The sequence below is a fragment of the Melospiza melodia genome, chromosome 6 (genome assembly GCF_035770615.1).
Source record: "Melospiza melodia melodia isolate bMelMel2 chromosome 6, bMelMel2.pri, whole genome shotgun sequence".
Lineage (NCBI taxonomy): Eukaryota > Metazoa > Chordata > Aves > Passeriformes > Passerellidae > Melospiza > Melospiza melodia.
Genome location: NC_086199.1, coordinates 9,161,985 through 9,182,857, shown reverse-complemented (window position 1 = coordinate 9,182,857; position 20,873 = coordinate 9,161,985). Strand labels below are relative to the sequence as shown.

Sequence of the window (20,873 nt, the reverse complement as noted above, 5' to 3'; positions counted from 1 at the left end):
TGCATGACAATGGACTAATTGCAGTCCCTAGGGGTAGAAGTGCTGCTTAAATCCCCTGATGCAGAGAGTATGTAACTAACACACAGCAGAAACAAGCAGACCACAGCAGAAGAAGGGTAAGTGTTGTTTTGACAGTGTTCAGCACATTCCTGCAGTGTGAACGGATGGAGGGCAGCTGCCAACACCCTCTCCAGGCACATCAACAGCACCTGATTGCAGCAGCAGCAGGATCCATACCCACAGGATCAGAGGAGACAGAAAAAGACACAGGGAGATGACACTGGATGGTTTTGCATTAACCTTTTGATGCACTCAGCATTAGCACCAGTGAAAGGCAGTCCCAAAGATTGCCTCGAGTCCCCTTCCTTCCCTTCATCTCTCCAACCCTGATAGTCTGGAAATGAGCCCACAGCAGCAATTGTAATTGTCATTTCTGCCTTTTGTCACTTAGAAACAAGCAGAAGTGCTGGCAGCTTGTGACTATAAATGCGACTATAACTGCCCTCAAGGAATAACTCAGGAACCTCTAAGATAATAGTGTGGACTTGTTTCTTGTTAATTCTTTGCTCCAAGATAGCTGTTGGGAACCTTTATGCCCACCTCTGAAGAGAAAGACTGATGCTACATGAAGGAAATTAACCAGCTGGCATTTGGAAAAATGGCCTGACCATGCAGTCTGTGGTCTCCCCTTACATTTGGTAACAAACCAGCTGTGTGTTGACACAGGACCATTTTCTCCTTGTCTCCAATGGCATTAGGGTGAACTGCTGGAAGAGGATCCAAAAGGGCTCAGGCAGCTGAGGATGGTTGGACGTACCCTTAACTACACAAGTTGTGGCATGGAGAGGCTGAGGAATGACTACAAAGACTCTACCACTGACTTTGAGAACATTTTTTTAATATTATAACAATTTAAACTCACCTTCAAGAACAGGCACAGAAACAATGAATTTTCAAATAATTTATTTTTATATTTCACCAAATCATAAAAAGCCGATGCACTGTTCAGCAAAAAGCATCAATATATAAAACACATTAACTCATCATCAGTAATGCTGGAGAGTACCACATACACTGAACCCAGCCCAGCTCCTACTAAAGCCACAGGAAACTCAGTGACTGCACTAGCAGAAGGATTGGATTCAGTATTTTTCTTTGCTGGGTGTTTACAAAGGGCTGTATTAAAATGCTAGTAAAAAGCTTCCCTTTTGAGACTGTATCAAAACAATAATAAACCTCACTCCCTTTCTGGTTTTGTCAAACACATGCAATTAAAGCAGTCATTACACTGCAAAACACCATACAAATAGAGATAATATTCAAAACAGGCCAGGCTCTACCCTCAGCTTCTGTGGACTGGTGTAGCTGCTCACAGGATAATCTATGTACACTGGTGAGGGATCTGCTCCTCAACTGCTTTCAGTGGTTAAACAAATTATGAAAAAGTGTTCTGTTTTCTCCCCAAATACCCACTGTAGGAACTTCTTAAGCAGCATTAAAAAAAAAATTTAAACATTTAAAATTGGATCATCTAGACTCTTACAAAGCTTTTCCCAGGTGGCTGTAAGAGACAGGAGCTCTTGAGTTCATACATCAGAGGATGCATATTTCAGAGAGGCTGAAATGCTTTCAGGCTCTGAACTGACTTACAAGCAAGAAAGATCTGCTTCAGATCTTTGCAGGTGGTACACACAAAACCACTAAACCTTTTAAAATTATGGGAGCTAATGAGCTGTCCTCACAAATGCCAACTCTACAGAGATTTGGGAACCGTCAGCGCTTCCCTGTGCAAATCACGAGCTGCACTGGACAAAGGGCAGCAGGGTATCTGGATCTGCTTTCCTCCAAACCTGGTGGCAATGTCAGCACCTTCACACCAGATACCTGCACAGCTGGCACAGCTGGCTCTCTCCAGAAGCTGACTTAAGGTCAGCACATGCTTCAAGAGGATGCTCTGCAGTTTGTGAGGCCACACAAGCAGGTAGGGGCTGAGCAGGCCAAGCAGAGGCTGAAAAAAGTGTCAATACCACTCCCTCCTGTCACAGCCCAAAAGCTGAAATCCCTCACAGGAAATGCACTGTACAGACTGATGCCACTGTCGTGTCATACCTCTGTTAGGAAGGGATGTGAGAGACAAGACCCAATCAGCTTGATAGCAATAAAATCCTCTCTGAAGTTTGCAGAAATGTTTTTGAAGATTTAAGGATGCAGAGGGAGGAAAGTTCAGTGGAACTGTTGGGGTGTTTTGTTATTTTTATTTTGGTTATAAACATTCAAAAACCTCTCTGGAGTGTACTTCAGATCATCATATATTGATTCCTCAGTTGTGTAGCTTGGGCTGTTTTAATTAGAGTGTGTTTGACCAGAGTTGCTCTGATGCCATCAGTGTGCACTGGCTGTGGACCCCAGTGGAGTGGTGCCCCCCAGAAGGATTCTGTTGAGTACAAAATTTCTCAGCACCCCAGAGCAAAGGGGCTGCCTGCTGCTCTCAAAGAATGGGGTTTAATAAGGAGGCTGCCAGAAGCTTATGAAGGCAAATGCTGAACCCTGTTTCAATAACCATGGCTAAAAGTGTTGCAGCAGCCTAGAAAATAGAATGGATTCACTGATGCAACCCAGATCCTGCGTGTTCCAGGAAGATGTGCTGTGTTTCAGACACAGACTGCTGGATTTCAGTGTTAATTGGGAGAAGAAATTCTCTCTGCTGCAGGAGAGATGGGCTGAAGAGGTCTGGACTGTGTAATGTGGGATACCATGACAGTTTTCAAACAGTTTTTTTATGGTTTAACATAGCACTCATTTAATTCCACCAGGTTCCTGGAGAGACTGGTGGCACCAGCCTTGGACACCTCCCAAGGCAACACACCACCCAAATCAGGCCTGGCTTATGTAAAGGGAAGGGTTCAGTGGCACAATCCAGAGAGGTTGAATGAGAACAGGGAAAATCCTTGACTGCTTTTCTTAATTTTTTGACAAAATTTTCCACAGAGACTGCGATTTTTCTCACATTCATAAATACACTTCAGAGTCTGTATCCACAGTGGAGTCAAATTTGCCCAAATCTAGGGGGAAACAAGGAGAAAATAAGGAGGAGATAAAGAGTAGTTTAGTCTCAGGACAGTTTACCCACTTGTGTGAGAAATCATCCAAGATGCCAACAGTACTTACAAATCATCATTCTCACCTCCTGGCAGGTTGGCTCAACCCTCACTTTACAACACAGTCAAGTGGCAAGGGGGAACAAAACCTTCTCACGTTGGGTTTCCACCACATACAAATAATTCCAGCTATTTCAGTGAGCAGCTCTTGCTTCCAAGTAGTTTATCTCCCTGATAAACACCAGAGCCAGCACTTTAAATAATTGTTATTTAGGAATTTCATTCCAAGTAGAAGAGCTCCAGCAGGAGGATTCAAGGGGGATCAAGGATAGCCTGTCACATCTAACAAATTGCTGTTGATGTCTTTTTATTTTGGTGAGAAAAAAAAAATTAAAAAATCCCAAACTAAAATTATATCATTATTTGACCAATGCAAAGTGCTATTCACAAGCACTTCTCAGGTACTTATGCCTGGTTTTTAGCAATGAGGATTTTACAGCAAGCTAATAAGCATGAAATCCTAAATCCTTTAGCTGTCTATGGAAATAGGATTTAAACTCTCACATGGATTCAGGGTTTTTTTTCTTTTTTTTCAAGCAGTTTCAGTAGCTGTGAGAGGTAGAGACCTTTAAGCACTGGGGTGCATACATTCACATTAATTTATGTTTGCAATAGCAGTTCAATTACACTCTTTGGCATGGACAAAAAAAAAAAACTAAAGAGAAAGCATGGCTATGCTAATACTCTTCCCAACAACAGGATGCAAAGACATTATTCATAAAGTACCTGCACTGAAATAAAGCAGTATTTACAATATCTTAAGTAAATTCTAGTTCTAACCTCCTGTTTGTTCAGAAACAAAGATAGTTTTTCTGAGAGAGTGCAGTTCCCTTCTACATCAAGAGAGCATCAAAGTCCTGTTTTCTGTGCAGTTCTTAACTTCATAAATCACAGGGTTGAATTTTGTCATTTAAAAAAATCAAACATTTAGGTGCATGTATGTGAGTACTAAAATACAACTCAGGATAGTTTTCCTCCTTCTTATGGAGGACAAAAATAGAAATATGTAATTCAAGGCACTAGTGCCATGAACAGAAATAGTCTGAAAAAAATTTCTGTGCTTAAGAAGTTACATGAGTATTTTGTCACTACAGGTAAAGCCTTCCTCTTTTCCCAGATTGCCTAACCAGAAGGAAAGGATATTTGTGGTCTCCTAAGCAAAGATTCCAAGAGATAAAAATGGGCTCTTTCCATCAGCAAAGGAAATGATCTGAGGCACAGATTTAGGATCTGGACACAGCCAGGATGCTCATTCACTCAAGGATACTCAGGCCATTGATACAGAAAAAAACCCAAAATTTTGCCATAATCCAGATTGGTTTTTCACAAGGTACTGACAGTCTTTCCAGTATAAATTACTGCCTGAATTTTTGCTAAAGTTATAATTTAAATGGTAAAAGTGATTTTACATACAATATGTTTGAGAAGGCTTTGAAAAAGGGAGATGACAAAACCCACATATACCCAATACCAGGTTTGTGTGCAACATGACTGTGAAGTGTCAGCTCCTCTTCCTTGCAACTCTGCTTCCATCCTGAACACTACACAGGTTAAATCAGCAATGTTCCATGCTGGGGAGTGAAGGCCTTGAAGGGAAATCTGACTTTGTTCCCACCTGGACTAATTTAGACTAGCAGCAGGATGTTATTCAGATAAAAGGGAAGAATTAAAACACCTGCAAACCTGCATTAGAAACTCATCTCAGCCTTTGGCAGGTTATGCATTGGCCAGTGCTCTCCTACTCTGCCCACATCAATTCCACCTCTGGGTATCATAATAACTATTGTCATCTTTTTCATTGTCATTGCACAAGTCCCAGTGCTGAGTAAAAGGAAATGTAGAAATTTAAGGCATTCTAACAACTAGTCCAGCCAAAGCTGCTTGTTCAGAGAAGAACTTGTATCCACATCACAGAAGAGCAGTGGAACTGGCATTTATCTGTGTACATTGTACACACACTGAGAATGCTTTCATGACAAGGTCTGTACACTCAATCATTCATCACTGGTTTTTATAACACCTCCTTTTTTAAGGGGCCATAGAATCACTGATATAGTACAAATGTGTCCTGCAGTTTTTACAGTAAATCATCATGCTCTTATTTTTGTGATTCCCACTGAAATTTCCCAGCTCAAAGATGCCTCATGAGTTAGTGGTATAAGATGTTTTGAGCATGAATGCACTCATGAGGAAGTTCTGTTCCAAAAGATGGCTCCAATTGTTTCTCCATTATAAAAAATAATAAGAAACAGCATTAGTCTAAAAGCTCAGATGATACTTGTTAGTTCAGATTCTCCCAGCCCAATGAGGACTGTTGGCAGGGAATTGGTGGGGAATTTAACCGCAGATGATAGCCAGAAAATTTATTTGGTACAACAGAGTAATAGTGTGGCAACAGCCCAGTGCCTTGGAAAGGCCACAAAGCTTTTTCCCCTTGCACCATGTGACAATAAATAAATAAATACAGTATAAGTACCATACAGTGTTCTAGTTCTTTGAATACAACTCTTGCTAGAGTGTTCCCTGCCTTTGGACATGGCAAATTAAAGGTATTGAAATGTCACAGAAATGCAAAATTTGATTCAGCCCCACGATATGCTGACTGGCAATGGGTGACTAAAATCAGGCGTCAGAAATGTACAAAAGAGAGAAGTGCATGAGAGAGAGCACAGGTAGGTATGTGTGTATGCATAAATTATACCACAGGTAGGTATGGATGTGTGCACAAATTATAACACAGGTAGGTATGTGTGTATGCATAAATTATACCACAGGTAGGTATGGATGTGTGCATAAATTATAACACAGGTAGGTATGTGTTTGTGTATAAATTACACCACAATTCTTACACATTTCCAGCTTGGCACCACCAGCTTGGCCTGAGTGCCTAAGCTTTAGGAGAAGATGTTGCAGAAAACTTAGTGCAAATAAAAAAACACCAAGTGTGTCCAAAAACTGGGAGTTGCAAGATACCCTTCCTCCCTTTGGGTCAGCCTTCTCACTACATGCTCGGCCTTCTGACTCACACAGGTGCTTCCATCAAAAACAGTTCTGCTTTTAAGCATCACTGATCTTGTCAGGAGGTACCAGCTCTGGTGAAGGCAGGGAAGCTGTGAAAACCAGACTGGTATGGGAAAGCTGTGAAAAACAGCCCCATTCACATGGGACTCATAGGAGAGCTTCAGCCTCTTTCCATTTTGCATGGCAACTCCAAACCCAGGACCAGCATTTGCTGTTCCTCAGGGAAGTGGAAAGGAGGAAAAAGACCTTGGGACAGGAGAGGTAGAAGAGAGCACAAGCTCCAGACAGCCTCACCCACAAGCAGCATCCTCTCTTTCAGAAGCAAAGTTTGGGCCTTGGTACCTCAGAGCAAGAACCACAAGAAGACACCTGTTATCTTCTGTCTCATGGTTCTTCAAACCCTCAGGAAACACCAGGAACAGTGGTCTCAACCCACCCCTCACTTCAGCTTAAGTCTGATTTGGCATATTCATAAAATATATTATACAAAGCAGCATCATGGTTCCACACAAGGAGTAAGGCATGCATGGAGGTAATTTGTGGCAAGAGCCATCACTGCTGAGTGAAAGTGAGACTGTCTTTCACAGCTGGAAAAACTGGGGCAACTGGGGAAACTGGGAAAACAGGCTAACTTGCAAGACCCAAGCTCTTCTTCAGGGTATGAAGAAGAACATTCCCTGGCAAGGGACTCAGGTACTTACAAGAGTGTATCTCCTACTAGAGACAGAGTAATTTAGGTTGAAAAAGACCTCTAGGATCATCCAGTCAAACCATTAACCTGGCACTGCAAAGGCCAGCACTGAAACATGTCCCTCAGTACCACATCCACCTTTCCTTTAAATACACCCAGGGATGGTGACTCCACCACTTCCCCGGGCAGCCTGTTCCAGTGCTTGACAACCCTTTCAGTGAAGAGACTTTTCTTAATATCCAAATTATTAGACAAAATGAATTTTTAAAAAGGCACTCTGACAGTCCTGATATCCGAATTTTAAACTGGCAAATAATTAACTTGATCTCTGATTCCCTCTCCAAGAGTCCTCCTCTGATGTCAACTCCCAACTACAAAAAAAAATAATAAAAATATGCCACTGCTGCAAAGCTTTCAGAGGAATTGCATTCTCTTGAGGGCAGAAATCATGCTGAAGAACAAGGCCTCTCTACAGAGAGCTGTGGCTATAAGCAGTGTTCAGCTGGGGCTGTAAGCAATATTCACAGGGCTGGATTACTGCTTAGGGCCCATGGAGGGTTTTTTCTCTAAACCTATGAGAACATTTTGGCACTTAAATACAATGTCAGATTTTATGCCCTAAAATGCTTCATAATTGAGGGATTTGTCATGACATGAAATTCTGTTGCAATGAAATGCTTAAGTTGGTACTTAGCTAAGCATCAGAGAGTCCCTAGAAGCCAACAGTAAATCTGCATGGTTGTGCTAACCCCAGGCTTGAGCTCTGCTGTGGGAGAAGCCTGCTGTCCTCTCTCCCCTCATTCTGATTTACCAGGTCATATAATCATGTGTGGTTTGCACTTCTGTTACAATAAATTCAGTCTCAACTCAAACACAGGTACCACAGGCAGTGTCAGTGTACTCCCAAAAAAATCTTCAGTCCAAACTTAGTTGTTTGCCTAAGTTTTCTGCTGATTTGGGGCCTTCTGTGCAATGGTACCTGGGGATAAATGCTTAATCCTAGCACAGCTTTACTTCTCTGCCATGCAAATCCCACACTCCTCTGAGTGACTCTTCTTAATTATCAGAGCTACCTCTGATCTCAACAATCCACCTGATTTGTTGAAGCACTGGCCAAATAAAACTGAAAGCAACAACACAGTCACCAGTGAGCTTTGTGTAAACAGCAATTCTTTATCCTTTTCACAGCAAAATTTATCTGCCCTGGAACTCCTGCCCATGAGTGGGGAGAATGGACTCATTCAGCACTGAACTATCAATAAAATAACTCAGCTCTTTGAACTCCTTGCTATGTTTATATATAGAAACCTACAATGCAAATGCTTACAGTAATTTTGCACACCCTATATGAAATAAATATCACAAATAAATTCTAATATTCAAAACAGAATAGTATACAATGTTAGGGACCAAGTTACATTTATAAATGCACAAGCATTATTACTATCTATTCAGCTTAATTTCTTAGTATGCAAGCTTCAGCAATTTCTAGCTACAGTTCACTTCAGGAGTCATAATAAATGCTGCTCATGCCAAAATCTAAGAAGAAACAAAGCCACAACCAGACAAAAATGTTCTCCTTCATCCTTCCATATTATACACAGTTTTTGACAGGTGCTATAGTAATACACAGGTTTCATGGAATTCATTAACACTGTCCAATATTAAATATCAAGTCTGGAACATAGGTCTCTATGTTTGAAATAAAATCAGAGCAGGAGCAACATGTTTGTCAGCACTGTATCCACACATGGCAAAAGCAGAGACAGTGAGAGCATCCCAACCAGAGCTGCAGCTTCCCAGGATAAAAACACCACAAGGGGCAGCTCCACTGGCAAAAGGGAGGAGAGGGAGAGAGCAGGGACTGAATGCAGCTCCAGTTACATCTATTGTTGAAGAATGGTTTGAAGAAATAGCCTGGATGCTGTAGCCTGGTCTTGCCAGCTCAGTCCTCAGAAATGTCCCAAAAGCCAGCGATGGCACGTGGGAGCTCTGCTGACAAGGGCAGGTTACAAATTTTGCCTGCACAGGACAGAAATTTTGCTGTGTCACAGGCACATAGGGTAGTTCATTCTCTTTATCTTAATATCAGTATTTCTGCCAACAATTTCTCATGGGGGAAGTGAGTAATTCACAATTACGTTTCATTTCAGGAAAAGAAAAGATCTCACACACTCAATACCCTGACTCAACTTCAGCTCACATTACTGAATAATAAAATCTAGATCCTGCCCTGGAAATTTGCTTACACTTTAGATCATGCCACTTTTGTCATCTTGCAAAGAGGATCGTGAAGGGGATCTTCCTAGCAGCAGCTCCTTCTCATGGATCAGGCTGTCTAGCAGATCCTCCTGCCTGTAGTTGTGATAAACCTTCAGGAAAGCCAGGATGGTAATTGCCAGCCAAGTCAGCCAGGCAGCCCAGAGACCAAACTGGAGAAGCAAAGAAATCATAAAGAGGTCAGTACAGTATTGTGTTTCCACAGTATTGTGGAAACAAAGTCAGCTGTCCAGGTGATTATGCAAAACTCAGCTGCACCAAAACCCATGGAGTCATGCCAAGCTAAATCCTGGGAGTCCTGGGTTCTTCATACAAAGGCATATTTCATTCCTAAATGCAGTTATGCCTGCGCTGGGCATCTAGATGCCAATGTTGGCAACAAAGACAAAAAACTGGCTCATGCCCAAGAGGCAGGGTTACCTACAAGGAATGTTCCAGACAGGCTAATGCCTCTGTCCATGTGGGATAACATAAGCTTTTGTAAGGGTACAGCCCTGCAAGGATGGGCCTGTCATCCCTGCAAAATTAGTATGTGCTCATGTCCCAGTGTTCACTGGCTGATCATTGGCTTGGAGCTAGAATATTCAATAGAAAGGTCTGACAGCCTTAGGGGTCTAATTCTCATGGATCCATCAGAAAACAGCCCTATCTGAATGAATAAATCTTTGATTATTTTCAATGGTCTGATATTTATAGAGCTTACGTGATCTCAAAGTCAAGGAAGGTAAAACTAGGAACCCAACAATGTGGTGCAGGTCAGAAGTTATTTTGAACAGTAATTGAGAGACTCAGGACACCAAAGTGCTGCAACTCTTGCAGATCTCATCCTTTGGATGAACAATGAATTTTCTGTCATGATTAACAAAGATTAGTGGTAGGGCGAAGCTTTAACACACCTGTATTCAAAACTGTCTGTTTTGAATTTAAAAGGCAAATGTGCCCATCACTATCATTCTGATTCAGCACTTACTGAAGTCAGTGGAAACATTCCCATTGATTTCTGAGAATGGTAGTTCAGCTCCAGCAATCCCAGGTCAATAAGCAAATGGCAAATTAACAGGAACAGAACCATGACTTAGTCTGACCTACCTGTGCAATAGCAAACTGGTCATAGAAAGCAGAGTTTTCCAAGTTCAGCTCAAGATCTATATCCTGCAACTCTTCACAGCTACTCAGAAAGGCATTTGGAAGGGAAAAACAAAAGAAAAAAATTTAAAATATTCTAGGTAAACCAAATATAAAATGAAAAAACATATTAAATATATTTTGAACAGCCACAATGGCACATTCTATCAAAAGATGATTAAGTTATTGCAATCATCAGGTCGTTTGCTGATCTTCTCTAAAACTAAGATAAGAATTACTTTCCTTTACAAAAAAAAAAAAAAATCTTGTAAGTGATAACACAAATCTTTCATAAGTGGAATTGTGATAGTTATTATGAACAGCATCCTTAATCCCCTCTTTCCCACTGCCCCCTCGCCTCCCACAGATTTGCCCCTGGCATCACCCCAGGTTGGTTGTTTCACCCCTCAATGAAACGAAGTGTATGATCCTCTGTTACCTTTTGACTTCATCAGGAAAAGCCTCAGAAGAAGGAATTGTGTTTTTGTTTCGGATGCTCCAGCAAGGAGACGATACTCTGATGGTAAGATAGGGGCTGCCTACAGATTTTACAAGTAACTTGGACCATTATTGGTGTGAAAAATATCCCAGGATTTTGAGATTGTCATTCTACCTCTTGGTTGATTTCTGCAGCCTCTTCTCTCTCCTTTTCAGTGCTGTCGGTCATCTCGGGTTCTTACCCGAATATTCGATTAGATGCTTTTTGGAATTGAATTTTTAACCGAATATTCGAGTAATTCGATTAATCGTTGCAGCCCTAAACAGAACATTCACTATGGCATTTTACAACATATGACAATGTGCAGCAACATAAATGTATGCTTCAAGTAGTACATTTATTCAATATCATATGACATAAAATGTCACATTTTCCTCTCTTTTCATCATTATTTCTTTGACAGGAGCAAATCTTCTTTGGCTTATCATGTTCCCTATAAGGAGCATAAGCATTGTGGGATACACTGGGCCATTTTAGGAGCTGTGCATTTTGTGACTGTAACAAAGCATCAGCCATCTGTACTTGGCACTTACAATGTGCTTTCCATCCTGTGTCTCTCAGGGCATCCACAGCATCACTACAAGGCAAGGAACTCTACCCCAAATGTTTTGTCTGATGATGAGCTGTGGCACAGGCAGGATAAGTGACTTGCCTGGTGTCACACAGTGGGTTGGGGGCAGAACCAAGACTGCAAGCCAGGAATCCTGGCCTCCAGCCCCCTGCCCTGCTCACAAGGCCACACTCCCCCTATTCTTAGAAAAACTCTTAAGTCTAGCATTCCTCTGGAAACAAAAAAATTTAACACAATGGATTTGTTTTTCATGTTATCATGACCACAAAATATGATGGAAACACATTTTTCTTTGTGGGCTTCTAAATAAACAAACAAAAAGAAGTTTGATTTGCTTTGTTTTGTTCCACATGAAAAAACTCTGGATTTTCATATTACAGATGACTTCTCCCCCTTGCCCACCTTGCGTGTAATAACTACATTTTGTAACAGCACAGCTCAATTGTGCCTATATGAAAAAAAAATAAAAGGAATAAAATGTATTCTTCAATACTAACCTATTTGGCATGCTTCCTTTTTCAGTAATTGCATCACACCACATGTTAAATCCTACACTCACTATAGTGCTGGCAATAAATGTGATGAACACCACAAAGGCGCTGATCAGCAGATTCAGGAAGGCGTAAAAGAAAGAGCTGTAATAAAAAGGAAGAAAAATGTAACTCATAAACAGCTGAAACACAACATCAGCAGTCTCTGTAAGCAGCACAGAGTGGGCTCAAAGATATCAGTTTCCATTTAAAACACATCTTTAATTAACAACACCTAATACACTGAAACACTATGGGCTCGATTTTGAGTCACACTACCTTTGCTTGCAAATGCTTTTGATTTTGATTTCTTTTTTAAACATAAGAAGATGTGACTTTGTATAATGAGTGGTGATTGTTCATACACAATGTGGCTTTCATTAGCTGTAATGATGAAAATCACCATTGTTAAAATAAATGTCATTAGCTCAAGTTATGTAGTAACTGCAGCTAAAATTATTACATGACTTAAGTGATAATTGGGACAAAAATTGCCTAGAAGAGAGAAACTAAAAATAAAAAACACAGAACTGATAGCTACAATCACTTTAAGCAATGTAACACAAGGTACTGCCATCATAGGACACGAATCTCAGTTTTATGGGCAATTTGCAGAGCAGGCCAGATTCTCCCAGGATTTCTCTGGCTTTGGTGTCAGTATGCTGTGTCTGCCTGCTGAATATCAACTTATCATCTCAGCCCCATTAAATCTGCCCCAGCAGGGCCTGCCCTCAGCACAAGCAGTGTTTGGAAAGGGATGGGTGGGATGCTTACAGATTTCCCATAAGGCCATGGAATCTCTCACTCATTTTCACTCTTTAACTCCTCACCTGAATTTTAGCTGTGAAAAGTTTCTAATCCCAGTCACCCAGCAAAGCCCTTCTCTACTTGAAACTTCTCTAAGTGGCTGTTTACAATAGGACACCTTGGAATGTGACATTATGTAAAAACTGGGCATCTGCTCCAGGCTGGGGAAAGGCTGGCAGCTCCAGGAGGCAGGTCAACCTATTCAGTGAGTGGTAAAGATGAATATGACAAATTTCTCACCATTGTGCTGGTGATAGAATGATTCTACTTACCCTAGAGAAGAAAAAAACCCCTCAGTCATTTCTTTTCCCTGGTTGCTCATCAAATGAAAAGCCAAGAGGCTTTTTAAATGAGTGCCTGAGTCCTGGAAGGTTCTGGGCTGGACAATCCTAATTTCTACAGGTTATACATCATACACTTGTGACCTCAGGGGAGCTTCTTTAAAATGAGATGAGGAAGCAACTATCAGCAGAGTTAGGATGTTTGCTCTGGGTTGATGAGGCCCTAGAGGGACTGTCTAGGCTCTCTCCAAAGTAACAGTTGTTCCACCCCAAGACTGATAGAAAAGTGAAATAAACCACCTTCAAGAAGTGTCCCTAGAGACTGTAATGGGTGATGGATGCCAGGACACCTGACTTCTGGATGAACAATAAGCTGAATCCTGCTCTGGTTTAGCTGGGCTTGGTGAAGTAGATCAGCTCAGCTCTGCTGTGTGCTGAGGTCACCCATACAGTGAGAGCTGCTTAAGTTTCCAGAATTCTGCATGTTCTCTGCCCTGACTTCCACCTAGCCTGGATTTCATCCCAAGCATTGCTGAAGTCAGATCATATCCTCTGTGTGCACCTTAACATGGAATGCTGGCCTGGGAGGCAGAAAAGACTTGAGCTGTTCACAGAATAAAACAAAATTGTTTTAAAACAGAAGTGCACCAGAATTAGTAACAGCTCTAGAGAAGGAGCAGTAACCAGGACTGTTCAGTGGGTCATCAGAGCCCAGGATCTGCAGTTCTCCCTCTGTTTCCTACCCTGCAGCAAGAGAGGTTCCATGGCCCAGGATCTGACCTCACACTGACAAAGCAGGGCTAAGCCTTGCACCTGATTTGCATCTGGCAAGAAAAGCCATCACCAGTGCCAGGGCATCCTGACAGACTGCTTATTTGGATCTCTAGATTACCTGATTTTTCCTCCTTAGATTAGAACTTCAAGCTGTGCATTACAGATTGCGTGAATGCCCTTTAATAATGAATGTTTACACCTGAAGTTGCTTTGCAATCCTAGCAATGAAGTATCTGAGTTGTTCTTCTATCCTCCAACTGAGCTGAAGAGTCCCAGGCTGCTGAGGCAAGGGGTGCTGAGACCCTTTTAAGGTTTTTTAGCAGTCATAACTGCTAGATTGCATGTCAGCAATCATTCAAAGCCATTGGACATGGAAGATGCAAAGGGTGCTAACTAACCCTGACTGCCTTGGCTGGCTCACCCTGGAGCTGGCCCAGGAGCAGTGATCCTCCTCAACAGGATCACCAGTTATGGCATTCTGGCTCTCCCTCAGCTACCTCTAATCAGAACAGACAATTTTCATGGGTGGTGAGGAGCTCACATTTATCCCTCCATCCAAACAGAAATGGTTTTGCACCCATTTGAACTGTTAACAAACGGCTGTCTAAAATCAGGACAGTGTGAGCCTGGCCTGCTTTTCATATGGTGGCTGATGTGGAACAGGACAGACTTTCCTTCTTACCAAGAAAATGCTGTCCCCAAGCATCTTGCCATGTTGTACCATCCTGTGGCCTTCTGTGGTTTTCTCATCGTCCCAACCTGCTCCATCTTTGCTCCCCATGACCCCAGATCCCTCTGCCTTTCTTGCCTGGAGCAGATTTGAACAGTGCTATACAACTCTCAAAGGAGCCTGAAGGAGCTCCTGAAGGGACACTTTTCAGGGGCCTGCCCAACAGTTTTGAAGATAACAGCCACTTTTGGAAGCAGGCCAAACATCTAATCCAAATGTCACCATAACAGGGTTTTCACTGCTGGTTTCTTCTAAAAGTCAGCTAGCTCTGACCTGCAAAGCACTGAGGTTCAATTAACCCTCTACAGATATTGGATCACCTGAGGAACCTGAATTCAAAGATATTAAGAACTATGTGCTTGTATTTAGTGTAAGGTATGTTTTAATATGGAATAAGTTTCTGGTCCTCAGTTACGGCAGCATGTTTGAGTATTAGACAGGTTGAGAGTGGTTGGAAAGAGCCAGAAAGACAACACTGCTGCCCAGTCTCCAGGGTTACCAAGCCCAGATGTAACAGTCCCTTAACTCAAGAAACCTCTAGTCCAAATAGACCTGGATGGGAATGATTAACCCTTGGCATGGTTCCTAAACCATGGGGAAAATATTTTCCTAGTTTAGACAGGCACCAGTGCATTGTCCAGCCCTGGCCCTGCAGCACCTGGATTACCTGCACCAGGGTCTCTGCCCTCTCAGGCCACCAGAGAGGCAAGCACAGAACATCAGGACTCTCAGGCCACCAGAGAGGCAAGCACAGAACATCACAGCGCTCCTGAGCTGCTGCCTGGTCCACCAAGCCTCTGAGCACACCTGCTGGGGTGGGATGCTGTGGAATCCTTCCCCACACTGCTACAGGATTGTCCCTTGGCTTGTGTGACACAGGAGCCAGCCCTCAGTGCCACCCTGAGCTGCTGCAGGAGCTCTCAGCACTGCTCTCGTGCTGTAACCAAGCAATAGTTGTTGTGTGCAGTAGCTGCCATGTACACAGAAAAAGCAGCACCAAAATGAGAGGGGAGGCACCAACTTCTCCCTCATGGCCCCCCACACACAACCATGTTGTTTCAAGGTTTTTCACAGGCCCAGTGCACACCTGGGGAGGGCCTCCTTTGGCACGGGTGTGTTGTGGGACCGTGGTCAAGAGGCCCCTGTGAGCCCCAGCCTCCAGCATCACCCCACAGCCCCCAAATCCTCCCAGACCCACTCCCCACAGCTCCCAAATCCTCCCAGGCCCACTCCCCACAGCTCCCAAATCCTCCCAGGCCCACTCCCCACAGCTCCCAAATCCTCCCAGACCCACTCCCCACAGCCCCCAAATCCTCCCAGGCCCACTGCAGCTGGGTGCCCACACTGGACTGCCAAAGGCCTGTGGGTGGGTCTGACCCCTCACCCCACAGAAGCATCCCATGGTGAAGGTCCGGGACACGGCTGGGAGAGTGCCTGGTGTGTGACAGACAGACAGACAGACAGACAGACACGGGTGATACACCAGCTCTCCCCAAACCCCTCTGGGCAGCCCGATGACCTGGATGGTGAAAACCCCAGCGCTTCACCCCCGGGCTGCTCCCACATGCCCCAGGCTGTGGCAGCGACGGGCTGAGCCCCAGGGATACTCACTCCTCGTGCCCTTTGCAGAGGAAGAAGAGGGTCCTCCAGGCCTGCACTGTGGCCAGCAGCAGGGACAGGAGCCCGGTGAAGATGCTGAAGCGGCAGGCGGCCTCGGGCCCCCACTCCTGCACCGTGAAGCGCTGCCGCTCCACCGTCAGGTTGGCGTTGAGCCACATGCCCTCGGTGAAGAGCAGGCAGCGGCCGTGGAAGTCGTTGCCATTCTCGGAGAGTGGCACCACCACGATGAAGCTGAAGAGGAAGGCCAGGAAATAGCAGATGCACTGAGCGAAGAGGAAATTGCTGAGCGCCATGTCCGCGGCTCTGCGCAGGCAGAGGGAGGAGGGAAGGGTGGAGAGAGGGATGGAGGAGGAGGGATGCAGGAGGGAGGGGTGGAAAGAGGGATGCAGGAGGGAGGGGTGGAAAGAGGGATGCAGAAGGGAGGGATGCTGGAGGAGGGATACACGAGGGAGCGATGTAGGAGGGAGGGATGCAGGAGGGAGGAGTGGAGAGAGGGATGCTGGAGGAAGGATGCAGGAGGGAGAGATGCAGGAGGGAGGGATGTAGGAGGAGGGATACACGAGGGAGCGATGTGAGGTGGGAAGCGGGGAGGATGGAGGGATGGAGGGAGGAAGGCAGGCTGCAGCAGTAGGCGGTGGGGAGGGAAGGAGGGAGGGAGGATGCGCAGTGCAATGCAATGGATTGCGGTGCGGTCCGATGCCTCCTCCGGACACGGCTGCTCCCTCGCCCGCAGCCCGAGCTGCCCCTGTGAATGGTTTCAGGGCTTGTAGGGGAAGAGAGGAGAAGAGAGGAGAGAGGAACAGCTGTTGTGTTTTCTCTTCGGGAAAATCTGGCTGTCACTACCCTCTGGCGCCCAGGGGGTTAAATCAGTCCGTGCGTCTCCAGCAGGGCCGGGACCGCCAGCGGGGGATCCCCCAAATGACACAGGACACTGATGTCACTGATGTCAACACCCTGTTGATTGCCATCACACACACACAAATACCCCAAACCAGCAGACTGGCCTCATCCTAGCTGCTGGATCCCCGGAAATTTCGACCCAAGTTTGTAAACATCTGGCCAGCAGCCTCAAATGGTGGCAATAATAGACAGGGTGCACAGCCACTCCATCCAGCCCCTACAGACCCAGTGGGTTTGTTCCTAGCCCAGGCTGTCACACCCCTACCAAGCTATTGCAAGGGGACCAAAGGCTCACCAGAACTGGAATAACTTTTCCTGAGCCTTGGAAAAGTCATTTAGGGGCTGCCTGGGGTTGGGATCAGCTCTGTTATCCCCTGGCTGGCAGAAGGAGCAGGGCTGGAAGAAAATAACCTTAAGCAGGTTCCTGCTGGGCATCAAGCTGAGAACAGAGCAGCACAGCAAGGGGACATTGCTGTCCAATACATGGCAGGAACAGATGGCATTTCATTCCTGGGGCTGGGCAGCTGCCTGCCCCATACCATGCTTGGGAAGACACCAGAGCAGCCCCTCTGCTGTAGGGCCCAAAACTGCAAGGCCAGGATGCCAGAAAGCCAAAGGCACAAAAAAGGGGAATGTGAGTTGTGCTCAGATCACTCTGGCACAGAAATCCAAATTAAACTGTCCTCAAGTTATAGTTTCCCCACAATCCCAATTTCATTTTTCCATCTTGGCATGAATCCTCTGTCCAGCACAAGACACCACAATTAATGTCCAGTTCCAGGTAATTTCCTAATTTAATTTCCCAACCACATCCAATCTGAGATCAGCTGCAGGTCTCAAATCACTGCTCAATCCCAGGGCTGTTTATGCTCATTTTATCAGTGTGCCACTTCCCAGGCAGTGTTTAGAGAAGCAGATGAGTGACAGAGACCCCAAACATAATGCACATGGGAATTCAGGCTGGTGTTTCCATTGGGCAACCAAAAATTATTTCTGTGTGCTGGTAAGAGGTCACAGATACAGTCCAGATACAGAGGAGGGCACTGGGGGAATTCTCAGAAAAGACATTAATTCACAGCTTCATTACAAATCATTTGTCATGCATATTATCTTGAAATCTCACCCTATCTGTGCAGGGAAAGCATTTCTTTGTGAATGCCACATGTCTTCAATAAAAACTTTTGTCAGTAGAAATGAAATGTGTCAGGCCAGTTTTCTGATCCTTACCCAGCTCTCATCATCAAAAATTGTATTTCAGTTTTGTAAGATGAGTTATAGAGCACTGACCTGGCCCTGTGGGGATAGATGTGTGCTCCTAACAGAAAAGATATTTCAGTCTATTGGTAAGGAGGAAAGTTTATTGCTCTTAACCTTGCTTTCAAGAAGCGCTTGGTTCCCAAAGGGTTTTATCCTTTACCTGTAAAGAAATCAGACCTGGATTGAGGTGGGAAACTCTTTCCTTTGAAATGTGACACATCAGATTTGCCAGATAATGTTTTCTGAACTTAACTTGGGAGGTCAGCACCGACATAAAAGCCCAGTTACTGCTTACACTGGAGCCCAGAGAAGGGGCCAGCAGGCACCCAGGGCTCTTTGCCTGGGGCAAGCCCCGTGCTCAGATCTTGCCAGCAGCAGCCACAGGGCTCTGCTGCACCAGGGTGCTTGCACAGGGGAATGTGGGGCCACTTCTAGAGCAGATAAAGTTGTCTTGGCTGATGAACTAGCTCAAGAGAGCATTTATTGGAGAGTTTCAGAAAGCACAGCCAGGCATTTACAAATGTGAGCAGACATGTAAAACAGCTGCACTTAGCAGGCTGACAGCTACTGGAGATTGGTTTTAAGCAGTGAGCACACACTGGAGTGAGCAAAGGGATGGAGATAAAACCTGTCAGCCTTCACTTTGGAGCTGCCTCTCATGTAAATCCTAAAAAAAATCCTGCTAGGCTGCAATTGGTTTCAGAAACATGGAGTTATTTCAGTGGAGTAAATTTGATAGGCTTACGTTTCTCAGCATGGTGAAACTGAGGGAGAAAGGCAAGGTGAATGATGATTCATTCATTCATTCTTTTATCACAGGGAATGGAGAACATGAGATATACTTGTCACAGACATGTTTTATGAAAAATCCTTTCCTTGGGATTTTTTCTCCTGAGAAGCTGAGAGGCCTCAGGAACAAAATGTAAACAATGATTATCTGATGCTGTGGAATGCAGCAAGTAGATCTTTGATTGGTCTCATGTAGTTGTTTTCAATTAATAGTCAATCACAGTCCAGCTGTCTCAGACTCGCTGGTCAGTCACAAGATTTTGTGATCCTTCCATTCTTTTCCTTTCCTTTCAAGCCTTCTGATGAAATCCTTTCTTCTATTCTTTTAATATAGTTTTAATGTAATATATATATATCATGAAATAATAAATCAACCTTCTGAAATATGGAGTCAAATTCTCATCTCCTCCCTAGTCCTGAGACCCCTACAAACATCACCACATATACTGGCCAAGCAGAAACTCTGAAACACAGGAAAAGATGCACATTTTTCTCACTTCAATAATTGTTCTGTGGCACACATCATGGGACACTGCAGAGGGCAAAAAATAAATGCTGGTGCCAAAAGATATTAGATAAATAAATGGTAAAAAGAGTTCCATAAAGACCTGAGAAATGCAGAGCTGGGGAATGTCACAGACATCTTTTCACTGAAAATCCTTTCTTAGGATTTTTTCCCTTCTGAAGAGCTGAAGCCTCAGAAACAAAATGTAAACAATGGTTATCTGCTGCTGTGGAATGCAACAGGTGCATCTGTGATTGGTCTCCTGTGGATTTTTGGATTTGGTGACCAGTCACGGCAGAGCTGACTCTCGCTCTCTGTCCAAGCCAGCTGCCTTTGTTATCATCTTTTCTATTCTATGCTTAGCCAGCCTTCTGAGAGAAAACCTTTCCTTCTATTCTTTTTAGTTAGCTATAATGTAATATATATATCATAAAATAATAAATCAAGCCTTCTGAACATGAGTCAACATTCTCGTCTCTCCCCTCATCCAAGAGCCCCTGTGACAGTGGTGAATTAAACTTCAGCTCAGGATTCCCTCAAAGCAGGTTGCTGGGAAGGTGGAGTCACAAAATGATCCCTCTACATCTCCAGCATCCTCTATTGTTCCCTAAAGCAAGCAGCTGCTCCTGGCAGCCTTGGAGATAGGATCCCCAAGGAGATCACCCCTTGGTCTGACCCCCTTTGGCAGTTCAGGCTCTCATTACAACACTGGCAGCCCCAGCCTGGTGTCTCAGCTTCCCATCCAAGTGGGGAGAGCTGTTCCCCCAAAGCATCCCCCACACCCTGGCTCCTGTGAATGCCCTCAGGAGGGACCTGCCCCAGAGCAGACACTGCAGGAGTCAGTGGGGCAGTTCTTGCAGCTGCACAGCACTGGGAGAAGCAATGAGCATGATGAGAGGAGGCTACACATTCCCCCAGCTCTGGTGGTGCCACCACAGGAAGAACAGTTCAGATGTGCTCCTGCTGCAGCCCCCCATGACCATCCCCCTGATTGCATCCAGTTCTGGGCCCCTCACTTTAGGAGGGACGTTGAGATGCTTGAGAGTCTCCAAAGGAGAGCAACGAGGCTGGTGAGAGGCTTGGAGCACAAGCCGTATGAAGAACGACTGAGGGAGCTGGGGTTGTTCAGCCTGGAGAAAAGGAGACTCAGGGGTGACCTTATCACTCTCTACAACTCCCTGAAGGGTGGCTGTCGGCCGACCCCCCCGAGCTGGGGGTCGGCCTCTTTCTCCGGCCAACAACAGACAGAACAAGAGGACACAGTCTCAAGCTGCACCAAGGGAGATACAGGCTAGAATTAAGGAGGAAGCTTTTCACAGAAAGAGTGGTCAAGTA

General features: G+C 44.6%; 1 protein-coding gene across 1 annotated transcript; it reads right to left on the bottom strand.

Annotated features, from left to right (window-relative positions):
* Positions 1 to 946: 946 nt before the first annotated feature.
* TMEM179 (transmembrane protein 179) lies at positions 947 to 16,723 on the bottom strand. Its single transcript, XM_063159832.1, has 4 exons — positions 16,079 to 16,723; positions 11,843 to 11,980; positions 10,240 to 10,318; positions 947 to 9,302 (listed from the first exon to the last, which is right to left on the bottom strand). The coding sequence occupies exons 1-4, from the start codon at positions 16,378 to 16,380 to the stop codon at positions 9,123 to 9,125; spliced, it is 699 nt and encodes a 232-aa protein (XP_063015902.1). The 5' UTR covers positions 16,381 to 16,723; the 3' UTR covers positions 947 to 9,122.
* Between the last annotated feature and the right edge of the window lie 4,150 nt (positions 16,724 to 20,873).

Bases quoted from the DNA above. Each gene is read 5' to 3' on its own strand.
- TMEM179 (XM_063159832.1), bottom strand. From the start codon at position 16,380: ATGGCGCTCAGCAATTTCCTCTTCGCTCAGTGCATCTGCTATTTCCTG. The intron at 11,981-16,078 runs GTGAGTATCCCT...TTTTTATTACAG, and splicing joins CTCTGCAAAGGGCACGAGGA to CTCTTTCTTTTACGCCTTCC. The intron at 9,303-10,239 runs GTAGGTCAGACT...TTGCTTCTCCAG, and splicing joins ACCAGTTTGCTATTGCACAG to TTTGGTCTCTGGGCTGCCTG.